General features: G+C 41.9%; 1 protein-coding gene across 1 annotated transcript; it reads right to left on the bottom strand.

The window, feature by feature from the left end:
• Nucleotides 1-2,734: 2,734 nt before the first annotated feature.
• nrn1a (neuritin 1a) lies at nt 2,735-13,800 on the bottom strand. The gene is made up of 3 exons (XM_067485447.1): nt 13,509-13,800; nt 7,592-7,739; nt 2,735-5,297 (listed from the first exon to the last, which is right to left on the bottom strand). The coding sequence occupies exons 1-3, from the start codon at nt 13,561-13,563 to the stop codon at nt 5,069-5,071; spliced, it is 432 nt and encodes a 143-aa protein (XP_067341548.1). The 5' UTR covers nt 13,564-13,800; the 3' UTR covers nt 2,735-5,068.
• Between the last annotated feature and the right edge of the window lie 8,257 nt (nt 13,801-22,057).

The following is a 22,057-nucleotide window of genomic DNA, read 5'->3' as shown; positions in this document are numbered from 1 at the left end:
TAATTCTGTTGGTTTTTGCGTATTTGGAAAGATGATAGGAAAAAAGTAACGAGCAGCCCAACGATGAATATAATTATTTTTAGTGTTTCAATACAAAATACGATTTTCTTCATTTTTCTGTTTTTATTTTTCTGTTTTTCTGTATTTGTTATTTTTAACGGGTAAAATATTCACACTCACAATAACTGAAATAATATTTGCAATTTATAATAAAAAAATCTGTTTAAATCTAAATGAATATGTCTTTACATGTTGCTGTACAAACACTATTAATGGCAGATAATGAGGATGATGAGTTTGTTGCTGACGTATGAACCTAAAATTAACTCTACACACTGTATAGGTTCGACATATGTTCATCTAATAGATTTACACGTGTCTTTGTAAAATATATTTTAAGAAGGCTGCTGTTTATGTCCAACATCACATAAATCTCGCGGGTTTTCCTTCAGGCCTCCGTGCGGAGAAATGGAAAAACGCGTTGTTCCTCGTTTTTAATTGTCCTGGACAGAGTCTCCTGGTCCGGACACATCAGACATCAGTCCCTTTTTTTCCTCCATCACTTCACTTCACATCCATATTAATGCAGAAACATGCGTTGCCCCTCGGGAGCGCGCCGCACGCAAACGGCGGCTCGGATGGAAACGTGCAGGAGCTTCATTAAACCTTAACGAAATCGCACAGACATTATTCTGAACATGCTGCTACTGAAAGCAAAAGCAGAAAACGATAATAACTTAAAGGAACAAGAGGCTTTAAAAAACAGAAACAGGCTCCGAAATATTCTGGCAATATTATAGAGACGCTAAATAAATTCCTGTATTATAATAAATCAAAAAAATAAAGTTATTTATTACGAATCAGTTTTTAAAACATTAAACCAACAATAAAATCACGTAAAAATGTCCCTAAACGTCCACTTCCCTTTTTTTTGCCTGGATTTGGTTTAAAAATTCTGCTTCCTGCTGCGCTAAAACATGAATTTGGTTGATGGCGTTAAATGCTTATAGGAGTCACACAAATCCTCTAAAAGTCAGGGAACCACAGAGGCCCCGAAGCTCTGCTCTTCCCCCCTCAGACCCTCCGACTGGTTTTGTCCCCCTGCATCTCCTGCAGCTGGAAACAGGATCTGGTTCCATAATTAATGAGGCGCGAGCCTGCGTGTGTACGAGCAACGTAAATAAGAAATACAGAAACATTTCACTCGTTTTTCTTCTGATCACCATAATGTCCATCTTCACCCCTGTTTTTATTTTTTTATTTCTTTTATTTTATTTTTGAAGAAGGCTTAAGACGCCTGCAGATATTGGCTCATTAAAATGTCATAAAACATAAAGTCACAATGAAATCAGCCTAAATTTCTCTATAGTCACGTGATAAAAAGACACATTCCAGATGGAAGCAGCTTGTCCTCCATGTTAGCTCCTCACCATGTCCACTTTGTGTGTCTTCTAAATACAGGAAGACCCTGTTTTAGATCCTGTTTTCTCCTGCATTACTGAAATAAATGTCTTCACCTTTAAACCTTAAAAGCAGATTAAACTGTAACAGAACCGTTTTTTAATTAGACGACTTTCTTATTATTCAGCCCCACGGTGTCCATTAATTCACCGCTTTGGTGTTTTTGCTTTAATAATTCTTCTTCCAGCATAAAAACAAGATCTAGGATTATGGAGAAGCTGAAGTCATTACCAGCCTGTGAGACTAACCCCAACCTTGAGCATCACAAACTCCCCAGTTTCCTTCTGATTTCACATCCCATTAATATTCACAGTTTCATACTGAAAATGAAAATCGTGTTTCCTCCTTTCAGATGGATTATGGGATCTTTTATTTAGATAAAAGACATAGAAAGCTAAATTAACCTTGCAGTGGAATTGTCCAGAAGCAAACTGCATGTGTTTGTCACACAGTTAGAGAGATTTGTACGTATTATCAATCCCAGTATCCACCTCCACCTTCAGCCTGACTGTGTCGTCTGCAGCATGGAAATTCCCTCTGTTTCCATCTTTAGAGGAGGGTTATGCAAATGGCAAAGTCATCAAAATGCCATGAAACCAACAAAAGTCTTTCTGCAGAAGCACAAACTTCTCCATCCTACAAATAATCAACTTGGATTCACCTTGTTGAAGACTTTATCAGGCCGGTAAATATTCACTCGAGCACTATAGTGAACTTCTGGTTTAACTTTCCTCCTCTCGCATGAAGAGGTTTGATTTCATGTTTATAATATCCAAGTCATTAAAATACCATCAAACAGGCCAAACGTTGCAGAAGCACAATCATCTTGCTGTATAAAATATAACACGATTCTTGCGTGTTACGTGTTAATCCCAGGAAATTCAGCCATGAATCTCCTCAATTTAATGCGAAACACAAAAATCGTGTCAACATTTGCATTGGAATTCATTAAAGTTACACCGGTTTGAATCATTTTATCTTCACTAAAGATTTGGGTGATGTTTTAAAGGTCTTGGCAAATATTCATATTATTCCCAACAAACATCTTTGACATCTCCACCTCTTCTTCTCGATCAATATAAACTGAGTGCAGAGATGTGCAGCAGCTCAGGGACTCGCCCTCATTAATAATGAATACACTCCAAACCCGTGTGTGTGTGTGTGTGTGTGTGTGTGTGCACGTGTGCATGAGTCCATCATCTTCAATGCTCCACCAAACCCAACAGGAACAAAACCACAGTCTGAAGCCCCTGATTGAAATGACAGCACACGCTTCTTTTCAAACATAGTCGATTTATTTATTACTCTTTATCATTTTAGCAGTCTGTTATTTTTTTATATCTCAGTAGGCCTATAATCTGTAAAGTATCAATCGTGTGTTAAAACTGTCTGGGATAGATCATATATAATAGAGCTTTTTTTTTATTTTCTCAAAATCCTTTTGCTATACATATTCTCTTGTTAGATAATTTTTGGAATAAATCTATTTTTAAACTCTTTTTGTAATGCAACATCCCCAGAAATCAACAGAGAGACAAACCAACAAACCAACAAACCAACAAACAAACAGAAGTACACATGGTTTTTGTCAGAAGGCAGTGGAAACGTCATCTGTGCTCAGCAAAGGAAAAAAAACACCTCCTCCAATTTTATGTATTTCTGTAGTTTATGATGCTACTGTACTGTCGGGACTCAGCTTTATAATCTAACATACAGACCTAAAATATATCACCTCTACGGTCGTCTAGTATGAATCATGGCGTATGAAAACAGGGATTGTGCTTAATGGCAACAGTCGTTTCCTCTTTAACCAAAGTGTTTTTCTTTTTTCTTTTTTCTTTTTTTTTAGCTACACTGGCCATAAAGTCATGTCTTCATATTGCTGTCGGCTTGTCGTAAAACATATTCCTTCCTTTCAATTTGCTCACAGATTCATTCATTCCTAACGCGTGCTTCTGCTGAGCAGGGATGTGGAGGATCGTCAGGGTTTGTCCTCACGAGCGTCCACGTGTCCAAGACCCATTTACAGTGTGAGTGTTTTGTTCTTCTCGGGGGGGTTTCAGGAAATAAGCACAACCCAGCAGAAATGTGTAATTAAAGATTTTATTAACTTAGCTTGGACCGAAACGTCTTTGCTGAAGGGCTGTTTTTACTGATGTGGTTTGGTTCCTAATCCATAACTTTAAACTGTCTGCAAAACTGAACTGTTAGCTAAGCTAAGCCGGTCGGGTTTAGCCGCCACGTTCAAACATTAGCTAACATGAGTCGGTTTGTAATTGTTTGTCGCCAAATGTTTAACTAACCATCAACTGTTTTACCTACTGAACTAGAGTTAAGATTTCAATAATCAGTTTGTACTAAACTGAGGAAATTGACTAGTCTTCATGTGGTTTAGCGGCTCAAGTAAAATGTTAGCTAAACTAAAAGCTGTTTAAACTTCATGCTTAAGTTGTTGCTTTGTTATTCTAACTATTATAAAGTGGCCTATGTTGAGTTAGCTGAACTAAACCAAGTCAAGTTCTTTCGGCTGCTAAAATGACTCTTTAGCTAATGTAATTCATTCAAATATTTTAGGCCGAGAATCTGATCAACTGTTGTCCGGATGCTCATTTCTGCTTCCTCGCTGCTCTTCCATTTTCCAGCATCAACATTTTGGATTTTGTGCTCATTCCCTGAAAGGTTTTGAGAGTCTGAACTGACTTCATGCAAGTTAACATCAGTGTAAATGGTTCTTTAATGAAAAGCAGGCTTTACACTGTGGACTACATCCCTGCACCTCAGAGCTTGGTGGGGGGCGAAAAGAGGCTACAGTCACACCAGAAATCATGGCAGGAGCGTTAGCTAGCAGGGCAGCAAGCAGACTGCAGTCCCTGCAGAGCTGCGCTTCGTGTGGGCCTCAAATTCACCGCTAAATGTCGAAATAATTTAAAGTGGGTGCAAGTAGCTGGTGTGACTGTGGCCAGAGCACGAAAAACAGCCGATAAAACTACAAATATTACATCACCATCGAGCACTCAGCCCATCAAACGACCGGGTTCAACAGCCTCAACTTGGCGTCGTAAAAAAGAAAAGGAGTCAATGATGAAAACGAGGCGACCGGCCTCAGCTCGGGTTATTGATTCGGTGGAGTTAAGCTCAGCCTTGCTTTACACATGAACCTGTGCCTCAGGCTAAACGGGAACGCGAACGCGTAGCCCGATAGTGTGTCGGCACCCAGCAGCCACACGGTGCTTTCTAGGCTACTACACATCAATAATTCATGGGTGACTTTAATACTGTGTAATTCCACAATTGTAAGCAGGCAAGGATCCATCAAATTGTTATCATTGTCATCATTTCAGCTCAATGACGTGTTGAATTTTTTATGTTATCGACCTCCGGGTCAGGTCAGCGTGTGATTGGATGAGCGCTGTCCCAGAAAGACAAACCGGGCCGCCGGACGGTGATGTCACGATAAAATCCATTTGGGGTGTAATTTTCTGGTGATGAATTCAAGCTCAGTCCTTGAAGATATATTTTCAGTATATATTCTATTTTCTTTTTTCTTCCGTTGGGCTTTTCCTTTTTTTCTTCTTTTCACTTTGTGTTTTTGTTTTCCTCCTTTCTGTTAAAATGCCAGCCAAGTCAGTATGGTGGGCAGTGTGGTTAGGACCAAGGCGAGGGCCCTGGCGTCGGCAGATCCGGGGGCCCCGTTGCCGCCGCCACATAGTTCAAACAAACTCCCACGGAAATCCAGGTTGCGGGACTCTTTTTTCAGTTTCTCCCAGAGGTCCGTCGCTCCCTCCTGGCAGTCGGCCAGCGCCGACGTGGCACAGGAGTGGAAGTTATCCCAGTAACTGGCAGGAGAAAACACAGCAAGCATTAACACCACAAGCTTACGACTTCAGTGGGAGGCTGCTTTTAAAGCGAAAGCATCATCTACTCAGGAGGCAGAGCCAACAGTGGAAGTCGTCCCGGAGTCTGGCATCAAAAGCAAACATGAGGAGGGAGAAGCTCGCGAAGACACAGGCGGCAAACTTTTTCAATTCAGCACAACAAAACTAAAAGTGTGGAGGAGCCTGTGAGCACATTGCTACACTGTCGGGCACGAAGCCATTTTATCTGGTTAAACAAATTAAAGCTGCTCCAGAGGCTACAAACAGGGATGTTCAGTAACAGGGAGGAGTCGTTCAGCTACACTTGACCCAAAACTGGGGCTGTTGGCACGTGTGAAGTACTTTCAAGTGTTCTCGGCTTTTATTAAAGGTTTCTGTGAATAATGTTTTCTAACAACCTGTATTATATTTTTACTGCCTCTCTCATCCTTCATTGTTCTGCTTCTTCATGTCCTTCTGCCCCTTTTCCACTTCCTCACTGCTTTTTTCAATCTCCTCCTCTCATCTGTCCACATTTTGTGCCTCCCAGTTAATGTAAAGAAGACACCAGTCTGCTCGGTGACGCGTGCTGCACACACACACACACACACACACACACACACACTCACACTCACACTCACACACACACACACACACACACGCTCACACACACACACACACACTCACACACACACACACACTCACACTCACACACACACTCGCACACACACAGACACACAGTCACACACACACACACACACACTCACACTCACACACACACTCACACACACACACTCACACACACACACTCACACTCACACACACACTCACACACACACTCACAGCGTATCTAATCCAATCTTCCAATCTGCTCTTATTGATGTTGACCTTCTGAACTGAGCCGTGTCGATGCTACATCTCTGAGTAATTAACGTGTGTGTGTGTGTGTGTGGAGGCGTATTAACACGCCCCTCCTGAAACGCCTCAACACCGCTGTGATGGAGCTGTCACCGTATTAAAAAATCATGAGTGTGTATGTGTGGATGCAGGGCTGGGGGCTCCTTGCTGCAGTGTGCCATCTGGTGCCCACCCAGTTGGGATGGTGGGATGAGGGGAAGGTGGGGGTTAGGTGGGTGTCAGCTGGCTACCAAGACCCCTGCCTTGCACATATGCACACCCTTCTACTACACCCCCATCCCGTCAGTTTCCCCCTCGGGCTGTGCAGTAAATCACTCATATTATTTTCTCCTTTGGATCAAGAGTCAAGGAAGCTTCTGCAGCAAAACCAGAGCTATTAGGCATAAAAGCAGGAATTTGCTTTAATAATTAAGCATCGGTGACATTTATGTCTTTATCTCTTTTAGTCTCTGGACTCTATAGTTACTGCTGGACAATGTGGCACAGTGTGTAGCATGGTGAGAGGCACAGCTAAAGTGAAGCAAGTAGAGCTCAAAGATGAGCTGAGGGTCCTGGAGAGGAGCTTTCAGGGACCTTTAACCTGCATATGCCTCCATACTGTGTTTTTTCTACACTGCTTATACATTTTAAATTAATTTCCCTGTGGGATAATGGTCGGATATGTATGCAACCATTTGCTGTAACATTAAAGACAAATTGCAATGCCCCCAAGCATTGTGGTGTCCTCTGCCTGAAAAGACAAGTTCAGGGGAAAAAAGTCCCACAAAGACACAGAAGCAGTGCTCAGGGTTTATTTGTAAAACTGAGTCTGCATTGGATCTTTTTATGTGTTTTGGGAAGAAAAATGGAAACCATTATTTAGTTGGACTAATCTATGGAGAAATATTATTAGGATTTGAAGAATTTGAGCAGTAAATCTGCTCGTCTGTATGATTTTATATGTTTGTACCTTTTATACTATATACACTAAAAGGGAAAAATGGGGAAATGCTCAAATTAACTATGTTAGCACACGGGGTGGACAGAAGATCAAAAACCTGTGAAGAACCACCTTCAACATTCTGCAGCTAATGCTTTATTATGGACCCTGTGGGTGTTGTACTGGATTCATGTGTAGACATGGACATATAGGGGTCCCGGGGAACAATGGGGGCCCTGTTTGAGTCCAACCATAAATTAAATCCCATCTTGTTTTTGTAGCAGCAGAACTTGCTTGGATTTGAAGGTTGTGGTCAAGGGGGAAACGACTATATACTGGGAAAAGACATGCTGGACATGCTTCAGTGTCTCCTCTTAATGGCCCAGTTGTGATACAGTTTCATTGTGTTTTTGCTGATGTTGTGTTGTGGGACACATACGTGCAGATTGTGTGCAGGTTCTCCCTGTCATCCATGTCCTGGGGATAGTTGGCCATGTTCTCCCCCAGCTTAAGCAGACACTCCGAGAAACCCTTAAACACCAGGTCACATTGACCAGCGCTGACCAGCACCGTCTGCAACACAGAGACTAAAGCAGGAAGGAGGAGGAAGAGGAAGGTAACAAAGCAGTGGGAGAGGAGGAGGAAGAGGAAAAAAGAGAGAAGATTGGAATAAACTGATTAGACGCATCATCCTTTAGTCATTACATCTGTTTTCCTGTGGGACAAACAGAACCTCACTTTTTTTTTCTTGTCCTTTCGTCTTATCCCGTGAGTCCAGGGTCACCACAGTGGATCATTGTCTGCATGTTGATGCCCTTCCTGACGCAACCCTCCCCAGTTTCTACAGAAGCTCATCTTTATTTTAACACAATTCATTTGTTTAGTTTTAACTTTTTCTTTCACTATGTTCCACATTCACTGAGAGCTGCACGGCTGTAGGGCTCTTTGTGGCTAATTACACAGAGTTTGAAACAAAAATAAGTTAGTCATCGACAAAAGTGAATATTTCTTCAGCTAATTAGGCCACTGTCAGGGGTCTCACACCGTTGTCACGATTCAGCGTTTTGAATCAGCATCTGCCCAAACAGTGAGAGAGACCACTATGATCCATAAGCTGAGCGTGGTGTGAAATCAGAAAACCTTGGTCTTTCAAAATGTGCATGCTAGTTGGCTGCTGGCTGTGATCTTTGCGATGTGTTTAAAGCCAGCGGAACGTAACAGTACTGCTCGTTCTTTGATGTCGGCCCTCAAACATCTCACTGTGACACTGAACATTTTCTGTTGATGCTAACCTGACGATACCTTTCATGGTAATAATATGTAGCAAAAACTACTAAACTATACATTAGGTAAGAAAAACACTGCAAATTTGTGGTGGCTTTGGTGCATTGAGTGTATTACAGTGTGTGTATTAAATACATTATCATGAACTTTGTTAGGTGTGTTTCCACGTTAGATTGTAGCTGTAGTCGCTACAACTGCAAGTTCATTTCAAAACTGCAACTAAGTGCAATTTGGATGCACTAGTTATTCCAGTATTAGTCCCATAGTACTCACTGTTTCCTCACAAGTGTGAAAGGCACCACATTCATTTCTTTAACTTTATTTAGTCCCAATTTAGGCATAAACTCAGGGAAACTGGGCTAAACTGAAGCTTAATTGGGGCTAAAACACTAAGAATATATAACGTAGACTAAACATCCTGTAGACACTTTACAAAGAATCACTCCTGCCTAAATGTGTGTGTGTGTGTGTGTGTGTATCTAATCAGACTGTGTTATCACCTTCCTAATTCATTTTAACAGAGACAAAATTCAGCTGTAAAACCCTCCATGGGTTGCCAGGTCTGATACGCCTCCACCATCCCCTCAGCTGCTCTCACACACACACACACACAGCAGTACACACACGCCCCTTTACACAACCCCACTTAACTCAGTGTGTGTGCGTGTGTTTGTGTGTGTGGTTCGTTAAGCAGGGGATCAGGCTGATTGATTAGTTTGGATAATAACAAGTCTGCTCCGGTTCCGCACCATCAAACTGTGGACTAACACAGCGTGACATGTAGGACGACACACAGCAGTGAGAGCAGCACGAGGGGGAATTTATTCAACTCCATAAAACCCGTAGTTGAAAGTTGAGGCTTTAAACAGCTTGGAGCGCAGTAATACTCAGATTAAAATGTCCACAGTCCCAGACGCGTTTAAAGCACCTGCACGAACACACACAAACCCAAACGTAAGACTAAAGACTTTTAAAAATCCGTTTTTCTCAGCTCAAACTTCCAAGTAAGAACCTGAATCCTCTGGGTTTCAATCCCACTGAGACGCTACAACAAAAAGCTGCGTTTGAATAATTGTAGAGAAGAATGTAGCAAGTATTAGCATCAAAGTACTCTGTAAGTACCACATACTTTACTATTTGATGCTATCTGATAGCAGTAGCAGGTGGAGTTTTCTTTATGACATAATATTTCATTTAAAACATTATCATGTCCTGTAATGAGAATCTACTGTCATGTGACTTAATGTGTCAGTTACATGTTGGGTAGTAAAAAGTAAAATATTAAATACTGCAGCCTAACAATGAGTTAGTACTGTGCAGTACAGTGCAGACTAATTTCACCTTTTACTTGTCACCAATGAGTTTATCTTGTCATGGTTACCTGTGTGACGTCATCGCTGTGGGCGTGGCTACAACACAAACAGACGCTGGCTGAACGAAAGACCATCAGGAAGTAAACGGTGCCCGAAATGTATAAGTTGACTGAGTGTTAGCAGCGATGTACTTAAAAGCAAAAATCTAGTACTTTGAAAATTTATATTTAAAAAATTTAACAAGTAAAATGTGGAAAAAAACTGTCATTTAATGATGTGAATTAATATTTAAAAGAAGCCAAAGTTTTATCTTGGCCCAGTTTGATGTGTTTAAATTAAACGGTTTAAATTCATTGTTAGGGAAAATATTAAAGTATTTTTTGTCAATTACTGTTCAATTTTAACATAGTTTCAACTTTAAAATTCTTTTGCTCTGCAGCATATGAGGAATATTCTACTTGTTCCTCTACTGCATCAATCTGACAGATTTAGATTAATACCAAACGTACAACAAGTCATCGTTTATTGTCATTGGTTAAAACAAATACTGATACAGTTTATTATTTTAATCAGCTTCACTTTAAGCACTGGCACCAATACAGTGATCAAGTAATGTGAATTATTGATTTGTGTATTTATTTTGTAGTTTAGGCTTTAATGTGAATTTAAGGGTTAATTCTGCTAAATTAAAATTGTGTTGTTGACTTATTTAACGGCAGCATTTCTCTAACATATTTATAGATGCGCTGTAATCCTGTGTGGGTTAATGAGACTCCATCCTCACCCCTCCCTCCCTCTGTCCCTCCCTCCCTCGCGCTCTCTCTCCCGCCATTGTCTCCCGGTGTCTCTCTATCATTACATCATCTCAAACTAACTGCTCCGTTTCTCGCGCTTTTCTCTTCTCATCCCTTTGATTCGTTTTGTACTTGTTAGGCTCCGAACGACGTTGACAACATGTATGAATGAAGTGACCCCCCCCCTCTCACCCTCACCCCCACTTATCCCCCAAAACCTCTGCATTTCATTCGTTTCCAACGATTTTTGGGCAACATTTTCATACTTGGATCTTATTTGTTAAAACATGAATTTTTTGTTAATAAAGTTTATTGTTAAATAAAACTGAACTTGAACTCACGACAGAATTCAAACATTTCATTTTACACTGACTTCGCTCAGATGGACTTTTTCCTCCACGTGGGGAAAATTCTCTTGTTCTTCTCTTGATTCTCCTTTTTTTTCTTGCGTTCACAGCTGCGGAATTAAATCGCCTTTAGTTTATTACCGTGTCTGTGCTTCTATTCTCGATTCTCAAACCATTTTTTTAATCTTATTTTGCGCTTGGTTCTAATTTTTTGCGTCTTTTCAATATTAGCCCCCTTTTTTTTAAAGAAACTCTACATTTTTATTCTCATTATTACAAATTTCTTGTTGCTGGAGTGAAACCAGGACAGTCCCATCACACGCGCACGAACGGGGACGCGCAGAGCATCTTCGTTCACGCCTCCCATCAAGCACACGCTCGCACTCATTCACCCCACCTACACACACACACGCACGCACGCGCGCACACACACACTGTTGCCTGCAGTGCATCGATGCCAGAAGCAGCGTGCTGTGGCTTCCACTCAGCGGACACACCCACCTCATGCACACTGGGCCGTTTTTCACACGTAAAAAAAAAAGCAAAAAACACCTTAAACTCCTTTTTAAACCCTCATTGAAAATACAACCTGGTATAAACGACACTAACAAAACAGAAAAAACGCCCTAATAGCACGTGCTTGGAGACATGTGCGCAGTAAATTAATTTTCGTTGCATAAACATTCAACATTTGGGAAAAAAAAATTGTGTTTGAATAGGTGTGAACTGTGCTGCAGCAGCCAATCAGATGCAGCGAGGAAAAGAAAGTATCGAGACAAAAAAACTGGTCTGAAGATTTATACCCCAAAATGAAACGAACCCCACTCTGCAGGGGGGGCGGGGGGATTGCAGCACAATGAATAGATTTTATTGGATTTCCCTCCGTGCAATAATTAATGTGTGTGAAGTAATTCAGCAGCTGTTTTCCCTTGTTTCGTTTTGTTCGGCTCCTTCTGGTCCAAAAACATCCACCAACACACATTTATCTTAATTTTTCATCTAATGCTGCATCTATTTTTCCTATTTCCAACATGACCGGACTCGGCTCCGCTTCCTGCAGCCTTCGGACCGACAGTTTCAAACCTGTCTCTCTAACAATAGCATCGAGGAGGATTCTGCGTCCTGAATAATTTAGCATTTCTCTCTGCCAGGAGCAGCAGCAACACACACACACACACACACACACACACACACGGCAGAACCCTCCTCCACAGCGTCGTTATGCAATGCAACAGCAGAAAAATCATCTCCATATTTCTCTTGTTTTATCTCGGGCATGTGCAGCTTTTTGCTTTGGTTACCTTCAGATATTAGACGGATCCGGGATGTGCTGCCACTGACACTGAGCCCGTCCGGGCTTCTCAGAGACACATATATGAACACGATTTTTTTATCATAAAACATTTGCTTAAATCGAGCAGGTTTTGTTTCCATCGTGCATCAGGCGGATGCGCGGCCGCTTTACGCGCACAAGCACTGAAAATTAAAGAGATAACAGAGCGATTTTCACCATTTTACTATCTTTTCGTTTCCGTGCGTTTTTATCTGAGCAGCAGAGCACAAACTGTTTCTGCAGAAGATGAGAATAAATATAAATTTGTTATTAATTTTCCTCCTCCGGGTTTTATTTCCGGACAGCGCGGGTGTGACGGCGCTGCCGCCTCCCTCCAGCCCCGCACACTGCGGCGGGAAGCACGAGTCCTGCAGAAGCGGCAGACGTGGAAAACCTCCGCTTCTGAACATTTCCAACACGTAATTCCTCATATTTTTTATTTTGAGGTAAAGGAGGGATTCAGAAAATCAAACGGGCCTTTTCCTACGTCTGTAGATTCTCTAACAGAGCAGATTGAAACACACACATCCGTAAAATCTCACAGATACAACAAAAATGTTTACACTCATTTTAAAAATCTGAACAAATATTTTAAAAAAATCAGTTTTGCATCTGGAAAAAATGGAAATGTCTTCAGTTTGGGACAAGTGAGGTGCAAAGAGGGAGTGTGGAGGAGGAGGAGGAGGAGGAGAGGAAGTGTGTGTGTTTGGGGGGGGTGGGGGGCATTCCCCTTGTTAGCACGCATACACACACATGCACACACATGCACGCACTCGTGTCACGCACACACACTCCGAACGTGAAGCGGAGCCCCGTTAAAACGAGCTGCTCACATGTCTCCAGTTCTCCATTACGACCAACAGCAGACAGCGGACAGTCCCACGAAATATCATAAAAAACGTCCAGTTACCAACAAAAACGAATTTAACTGAGCAAATGTAAAAACGGAACACGCTTAACGCGAGATTCAAACACAAACTTGGCGTTTTTCTGTCCTTTTTTATGGCGCTAAATTAGAAATAAGACAAAAATATTTAAAATTCGTTGCTGCTTTATGAGTTGTAATTATTAATAAGAAACTATAAAACACTTTGATGCCTCAAAGTGCACAATGTTAAAATCAAAAACCGAAAATCACGCTGAATGCAAAACCAAATGCCTTTTCATTTCCGCAGCTACAGTTATGATTCTGAACCAAACGGCGACATCAAAAGGAGAAAAATAGTTTGAAACAATTCAGTGGCTGCTTCGTTCGTTAGATGTGTTTTGTCGGTTTTCCACTCACCTATGTGTAGAGCTAGAAAGAGTGCGAGGCATTTGGAGGACCAGGTTACTCCCATCCTCTGCGTCCTCCTCTCAGCATGAGAGCAGAGATTCACAAAGTTGGACAGCAGCTGAGCAGGAGCCGCACATTCCCCGCACAAACACCCGCAAAACGTCTACATCCAACACCCTCTGGGTCCTCCTCCTCCTCCTTCTTCCTCTCTTCCTTTTATTCTTGCTGTTCGTGTCCTGTGCGCGCGCTGCTCCTCGTCTCGGGCTCCTGCTCTGCGCTCTACGCTCGGTTTTACGCGTCTGGAGAGAAAAAAGAAAAGAGGCAGAGAGAGAGAGAGAGACAGAGAGAGAGAGAGAGAGAGAGAGAGAGAAAGCTCCTCCTCTGCCTCCTCGGCCTCCTTCTCCTCCCTCTTCCAGGTTCAGCCTCATCATTTCTGTCTGTATGTTTATATTCATCACTGATTTGTTGGAAATAGTTTGACAGACACAGACATATGTTTGAGTTAACACTGAATTTAACCGGATGAAGGTAAAAGCTCCTCTGCTTCATAAAGCTGCATCTGAACCAATCCACGTATTTATACTATTTGTTATTACGGTTAAGTGTTAAATGGGAATAAAATTAATATAATTATTTGCCAAAAATCTGAAACCTGCTTTTCATTGTAAATAAATAAAAAAAAAAAAAACATCAAATGTTGAATCCGAGAGGATTTTGCGTTTTTGAAAAAGCATTTGCTCAAAGTTGAGACGCGCAGGAAAAGAAAAGGAAACATATTATGAGAAACTCGGGCCCTGGGCCTCCACCCGTTACTTTTCGAGCTTTTGAGTCTGTTTTGCCTCATTTTGTGTTTGTTTTTTCAAGACATTTTTTCTTAGTATGGTTTGGTTTTTGTGTCTATGTTTGGTCATTTTGGGCTTTAGTTATGGGCCATTTGTGGTAATTATTGGAGCGTTTTAGATCGAAATTGTTCATGATGCTTTGGCTCTTTGAAATAAGAAGCCTGAAGTGTAGCTTCACAGGCTCTGGGCCGTGGGCGTCCTGACTTCTTAGGCTCCTGGACCTGTGCCTGGTAAGTTCGTTACGCACCTATGGGAACTTCTCACAGCCTGTGAACTTTATTATTCAATTATCATCAGGATTTTTTATTTCTGGGAAATTCCTAACTAAGCAGGGAAACCTCTGATTATTATTATGTTATTAAATTGGGTCTGAGTGATGATGATGATTTAGTGGATGCTTTATGATATTTTACATTAGGGCAGCACGGTGGTGGAGTAGATCCCGCTCCATCATAGCTAGTAGGTCCCTGGTTTGAATCCACCATCCAGCCGAGGCCTCTGTGTATGTGCTGTTTGCATGTTCTCCAGTTTCCTCTCACAGTCCAAACACATGTATGTCAGGTGAACTGCTGCCTGTGTGAATGGTTGTCTGTCTGTGTTTGTCTCTCTGTGTTGACCCTAAGACAGACTGGAGACCTGGACAGGATGGACCCCCGAGAGGTTAGAGATTGGGATGAAAGCTCCTTCTTCTTTTTCTTCTTATTGCTGTCTAATGGATAGTGTTTTTCTTGTAAAGGTCAAAGGTCAGTCCTTCAGGCTTTTGTTGTTGTAGCCCCTCAGCTCTGGAACTCTCCAGGGAGATCAGTGGACACTGTGGATGCCTTTCAAAAGCATCTAAAAAGCCATTTACTTTGATGTGTTTGTCTAGTTTTAGTATTTAATGCTTTTTTTCTGTTTTTAATCTTTTGTTTTTATGTTGGTTTTATTTCTTTCTAATTGTGAAGCACTTTGCGATGTTCTACTCTTCAAAGCAGCTTAATGATAATGTTCTGACAAAGTGCTGACAAATTAGTGACATTAATAAAGATGCTCTTACTCAGGGCTTGAACTCAACACCCGCTAATTTTCCTGGATATGTTCTGTGTGCATTTTCTTTCATTGTAGTATCAAACGCCATCTGAAATAATTGCAGTGAGACACTATGATGCTCCCATGAGCACTGCCTGGACACGCTGTTTGCTCATTGGTCCATACAATACTACTTGCATTCAGGACACTGTAAAGAAGACGCCCGGACATGGAGAGGGTCCATAAAAGGTGGAACGAAACCTGGAGGCAGGCCTGTCGCAATAATTCCGTTATCGATAAATAACATATATGATTTTGTGTCTCAAGCCAAATGTTGTGTGACAGATGCTAATTTAATAGCTCTTTGAATATTTCTCTGGATCATTTTCCTTTGTGCTTTACATTAAACACCAACGTAGAATCCGATTCTTTCAGAAGCTGCAGATCTGCTTCCTCTAGTAGATGAGGTGCATTCAAGGACAGTACAAAGTGTAGGTTACCAGCAAAGATGTTGAATGGCTAGTAATTCAGAAAACTACTATCCAGACTGTCAAGTCCTAAAGCTTCTCCAGCGTAAAGAACCAGCTCATAAATGGAGGAGACGTTGTTTCACCCTCTGTACACGCTGTGCAAACTTTCAGTTTGAATGTGATCCAGAAATCAGAAGATTTTACTCTGGTCTCTATAGACAATAACATAATTACAAGTTCAGCAGCAGAGAAATGTAATGTTCAGGAGACAGAGTTAGACGAGGACGTCAGGATGGATGGACTTTCTCATAAGACGCTGATGTTGGATTATGAAGAGAGATGCACCCAGTTTTAGTCTGGAAAGAAGTGAGCAAATACTGTGTAAACACACCGTGCAGAGTAAAATATCTGCTGGAAAGAAATATTCTGTGTCAGATATTACTCCTAAATATTGTTTTTGTTATTCGTTGATGGAGAATGAGAAAGGAAGCTGCGGTGCAAACACACTCCATCGTATCCTGTGGGGTGTTCACTGTGTGCCGGGATAAAAGGAGAAAACAAACGTGGGGGACTTGGTCTTTTCCTCCTGCTGCTGACGTCAGCTGAATCTGAAACAAACCGTCTCCCTCTCTCTGCTGCTGCATATTAACACAGATGTTTCCCTGAGGCGATGCAGCGCTGCAGCAGCACAACACACACACACACACACACACACACACACACACACACACACACACACACGATAGCTGGGTCCCTGCACAGTTTCAAATCTCAGAACATTTAAGTCCTGGATAGACACTAAACAGACAGTCCTGTGTGAGACACAGCAGAAGGATGACGGCCGGTTAAAGCCTGGTTACAGGCCCTGATACACCAAGCCGACATTAAAGGAACTATAGGCTACGCCACCGTAACGTGGGCCTACAAGTGGCTCTGGAACACGAGCATGTAGCACTGCACGTTTGTGAGGGGAGAGACAGTGGACGACCTGATAACAAGTCACAAAACCAGGACTGGGTTTTGTGACAACACTGTGGTTTCTTCCCGTGCAATAATTCACTAAGCTCCACAGCCACTGGAGTGTGTCTCTCATGGGGGCCAGGTATCGACCAAGGCCCCATTGGCCAAGAAGCCGCCAACTAGTCCCAACAGTGCAGGACACAAAGCAAAGACAAGGCCGGCGGAGGCCGACAGCCAAAAGTCAGCTTGGTGTGTCCCAGAGGACTGAGGTTTATGTTAGTGTTACGATAAGGGCTCAGCTAAGCTAGCAGCTAACTAGCTCACTTACAGGACCAAGGTCATGTTTTGACACTGTTAAGTTTCCCTAAAAAGGGAATCAAACCCCAAATCCATCATCCACCTTTCTTAGAGGAGGATTTGATAGGTGACAGGTGTGATTGAGTAAGTTGGGTAGTTACTTGTACTTCTTAAAAGTAATCTGTTACTGTATTACTTTGCTATAGGCCTCAGTCTGTGTCCAATATTGATAAGAAAAGCCATCATCCAGTCTCACTGATCCAGTCTTTATCTGAATCTCTGTACAGAGGTCTGAAGTGAGTAAGAAGCGGCTGGAATCATGGCCAACGGAGCTTTTAGGAGGAACATTTGTGTCTCGACCCAGTGTTTGAGGTGACAAACATCCAGTGTGACAAGTTTAACCTGAAACCAAAGAGGACTTTGGACCCTGTGTTATTAAAAGCAGCAGACACTAAAACGACGTGTTAATGACCTGACATGAGAACAAATGTCCCCCAGCAGAGCCTGAATCACCTTCATTCACTTTTCTGTCTCTTCAGCAGCTGTGCTCACTACGCCCCGTCTGTCTGTGACAAACCTCCAACATTTCCTCTTCTGTGTTTCCCCAGCTTCAGGTGCATTAGTTACAGTCATGGAGGTTGTTAGAGAATGAAAATCCCTGAGGTTGTGGCTGTTTTCCTGTGTGCAGTGTCTCCGTCCTGCGTCAGCGGTGCAAATTCATCTCAGCCCAGTATTAAAGCGGCGCTCTGACTTGAATTTGGGAGCGAGATCGGTTTCTCTGATCCCGCTGGGAGATGGCATAATAAGGGCACAGCATACATAAAACATCATAACCATAGATTTCAGTGGGGGAAGTCTGGCCAGGCAGAGCCAGCTCCGCCCGTCAGCATCACTAATGTGATAAAAGAGGTGGTGGGGGGGGGGTTACGTCACAGCAACACATTTTTAACAGTGTGTGTGCGTTTGCATTTGTTTGTTACCCAGTTAGAGCCAAAAAATACATTAAGTTCCTAACTGAGTTTAAACCTTTTGGTGAAGTGACGACATTTTGTTCAAAGGGTTAAGACCTTGTGGATTATGGTTAGAATTTGGTTAAGTTATTAGAGTGAGGTGTGTGTGTGTGTGCGTGTGTGTTTGTGTGTGCGCGCAGCCTGTAACTGCACGGCTCTTTGTTTTCTCAGACAGTGGCGCCATCTAGTGGGAAAAACCTTTAACAGCAACTTTAAGAAATTGCATTGTTGGAAAGTGGCTAAGTACTAAGAGTTCAGTTACTGCGTTTAAGTCAGTACTGGAGGTACTATACTCTTCACACTACTTTACACTTTACCTGCAATACAGTTCAGATGGAAATACTGGTTAGTCCACTACATTTGTGTATTGAGCCACACGTTTGCACTGGGTGACGTTTCCTCCGTATGAAAGCATGTCGGCTCCATCTGTGGTGGAGAAAGAGCAGAAACCAGCGAACTGGCTGCTGCTCTGTCGCTCTCAGCACGTCTCCCATGATGTTACTTGCTGGGCAGTTCTGTAAAACCATCACATCCTTTGCAGCTTCTCTTACGCCTGTAAATTTTCCCCACATTTGTCAAAATTACCATTTGTATAGTATTTTATCTTCCAAGTGTTCAAAAAAAAAGCTTAATCTTTCATTTCCTGCAACATTTTCTTCTCTCTTCGTTCCATCCAGGGTCACAATAATGTTTCTAGAAGCTCGTGACCTTTGACCTTTGTGTTTAAGACAATGTGGTTCATGTACCTGATGGTGTCCTGCTTCCTTATAACTGATGTTAAGTTCAATCAGCTAAATCCAGCTTTAAAAACTGCTCGTGTGTCAGAATAAACGTTTCACAAACCTTTTTACAGCTACAAAAGAAATCATGTAATTTGTGTGTTTGTTGCTCCGTCTGTAGCATGTTGGTTGGAGCCCGTCTTCATCTCTAAGCTACATTTTTTATCAATTGGGCCTGGCAGTATGTTTGGGGGGGGGGGGTTCTAATCCCAGCAGGATAATAACAGGGCTGCCTCGCTACAAGCTGCCCGTCGAGGCTGTAATTGTTTGCGGGCTGTGGCAGCGGCGGCTCGCTGCTGGGTATTGACTTGATCTCCTGAGGCAGCGAGGAGCCGTTTGTTTTGCTGCTCTCTTCTCGTCCTGGACCAAACCTCTGAGGGGTTTAGACAAAAAGGGACGACACCCGGGCTCCCTGGTTTGCTCTCTGACCTTTGAACTCTGTTGTTTGTTTCTAGTCAACGAGATGTAAATTGGATTTTTTGCTCGGATTTGTGTCTACGAGAGGAGGCGTGACGACAACATTAAGGGGTCATTTCACCCAAATCCCAGTGAAGAACAGTGAAAGTTTACCTTTGTCTGCGTCTCAGAGAATTTCAGAAGCACCGTGACGGATGGATCAATCATTTAAATCTGTCAAATGAAATCATGTATAAAGACCAGTTTTTGAGTTGGAATGCAAATATATATATTTTAATATATATAGGCAATTTTAAGAAACGTAATTCAGGGAAAAGAAGTGAATTTACTCCACTTCCTTTATCTCACAGCTTTAATTATTTCTGATTCGATTTCTGCTCTATAACACAATCTGTGTCATTATGTATTAAAGACAAGTCTCTAAAGTTTGTATTCTTTGACAGTGTTAGATCATTGGGACAATCTTTGTGAGCATTTTGTGTCTTAAGTCTCAAAAGGGACATGAGAAGATGGGTCAGGAGACGCTGTCAGGCCGATTCAGGAACGTAGGACCAAACCTTGTTAAAACAGCACAAGCGTGTTTTCTGTGTGAGGAGCAGTTTGTCCTGCTCTCACTTCCTCTTGTCCTTATTCTTCAAGGACAAGTTGACCTGGACCAGCTCGTATTAAACATTTCACATGTCAAACTCTAAATTCAACACGTTCTATGTTACGTTCCTCTTTTTTTTTTCACCTTTGTGTCTAGATAGAAACATTTTGTATTTTTTGGCCGTTTTCGTTGTTTCTGCGTTGCAACTTTTTGTCCGTTTCACGATGTAACACTGAGGGTTTTCTCGTCGTTTCTCTTAACGTTTACTTTCATATTATTTCTGTTCTTTTATTTTCTGTGTCATTTCTTTCTCTTATTCCTCCGTTTTATCCTCTGGCCTCCTGTTTCTCTGACCTTTCTTTTATTCTCATTGTTTTTTTAGTTGTCAGGAACTTTTGCTTAAGTTTTAACATTAGCTATTAGACTGAAAAGTGAGATTTGTCTTTCTCCTCTCATTATTCTTCCTCTTCCCTTCCTCCCGTCTGTCTCTCTTGTCCATTTTTCTGTCCCGCTGTTTTTGATTTTACTGCACAGTGAGAGACGTGAGCACATCTGCTGACAGACCAGATAATTTCTCCCAGTCGGTCCTGATGAGTCAGACAGATTAAAGAGGTGAGAGACGGTCACTCGTCCTCTGGGGGATGAATCAGCCTGAAACCTGAACACTTTGGTTTAAAGATCACTGGCTGTCTGCCCAGAAAATGAAGCACAAACATCTCTAATATTTCCTCATGTCATCTTGTGACTGATTAGATGTCGCAGCAGCAGAGAGCGATCATTTAATCCAGGCCTGACGTGCATATTTAGCTCTAGAGGAGAAAACGTTTACCTCTGGGTTTATTATTGATCACTTTTGGAGCATTAAAGTCTCTTTTGTTGCAGGAAATTCCATCAGGGTTCAGTTTTAGACATCACATCTACAGGCTGCTCACACGGACAGAATAAACTTTGCAGCCCTCAGCCCCCGTCGTGCTTAACAGACTACTCCCCCCTCCCCAGATTCACTACTGGAAAAAGTCTAGAAAGAACCAACTTTATGCAAATATCATTTGACGCAGTGCAGCTACGGCCATGGATCTGGTCCGATCATTGTGATCTACACTACGACTCTTCCCTTCAAATCAAACTACGTTTCTTTTTACGGCCCAGAATCAAAATCCCTCAGATTCAGCTCTTAAATCACACTTTGTGTAAATGAACAATATTCTGTAATGTACGACCCAGAGATTTACATGGATCCACGTCACCTGTTTCGACAATGATTCAAGAGAAAGACTCTCAAAATTTGTTACAACGGCTAAAAGTAACAGGTTGGTTCTGGGACTGAGCCTTATGTGGGAAGTTTGTGAAATTTCCGTCAGAGATATGCAGTAAGTCAGAAAACAGGAAGCAGAACATTTGACCTCTGGGCAGTAAAGTGTCAGAACGACCTGCAGTGAGGAAGTTCTGCAGAGGAAATGTAAAAATAAACAGAATAATCTTCGTTTTTAGGCTGTTTCACTTTCCAGTGTCTGAAAAAAAAAAAAAAAAAGACAAAATAAGAGATAAAGCTACATTTTAACCAAAATCACCAAAAGGAAACAGAATCCAAATGGAACACAACCAAAATATTATGAGCAATTCATCTTATTTACTGCCAACAACATGAGCACAGACCTAAAATGTGAATGCGCTCGTTTACTTTGCATCAGTTTCCAGCTGAGCATCAGACACAGAAAAAACCTCTGTGCTGTCACATTGTGGTGATTTTAAGTTAAAGCATCAAAACAAACGAGTGAGTCAACTGTAGAACGGACATTAACCCTCTGAGCTCATTTACCGTGATTCAGCAGCAACGCACACATTTATCCCACATGTCCTGGAGTCATGATGCACTTTCTCATGGCTGCAAACACGAAGCTCAACGCACAAAAAGCAAAACGTGCAACGCAACCAGAAAAACACCCAAAACAGACACAAAATAACCAAAAGGAAGCAAAGACCTTAAAATCAATTCGACATACAGATGTTTAATACACCAGTGTTGGAATATAGTTAAATACCAGTAAAAATATTAAGTCTTCACTACATTTCAGTGAAAAACATGTTCACTGCATCACCTGATCCTAAATGTAGCATAAATATGTATATGTATATATGTATAGCTGAGGGTTGTTGTGTTGGTTAATGTCACAGTGGTATGTTGG

Source organism: Channa argus, chromosome 19 (assembly GCF_033026475.1).
Source record: "Channa argus isolate prfri chromosome 19, Channa argus male v1.0, whole genome shotgun sequence".
Classification (NCBI taxonomy): domain Eukaryota; kingdom Metazoa; phylum Chordata; class Actinopteri; order Anabantiformes; family Channidae; genus Channa; species Channa argus.
The sequence above is the reverse complement of the archived record's forward strand: the minus strand, read 5'-3'. Positions and strand labels throughout refer to the sequence as shown.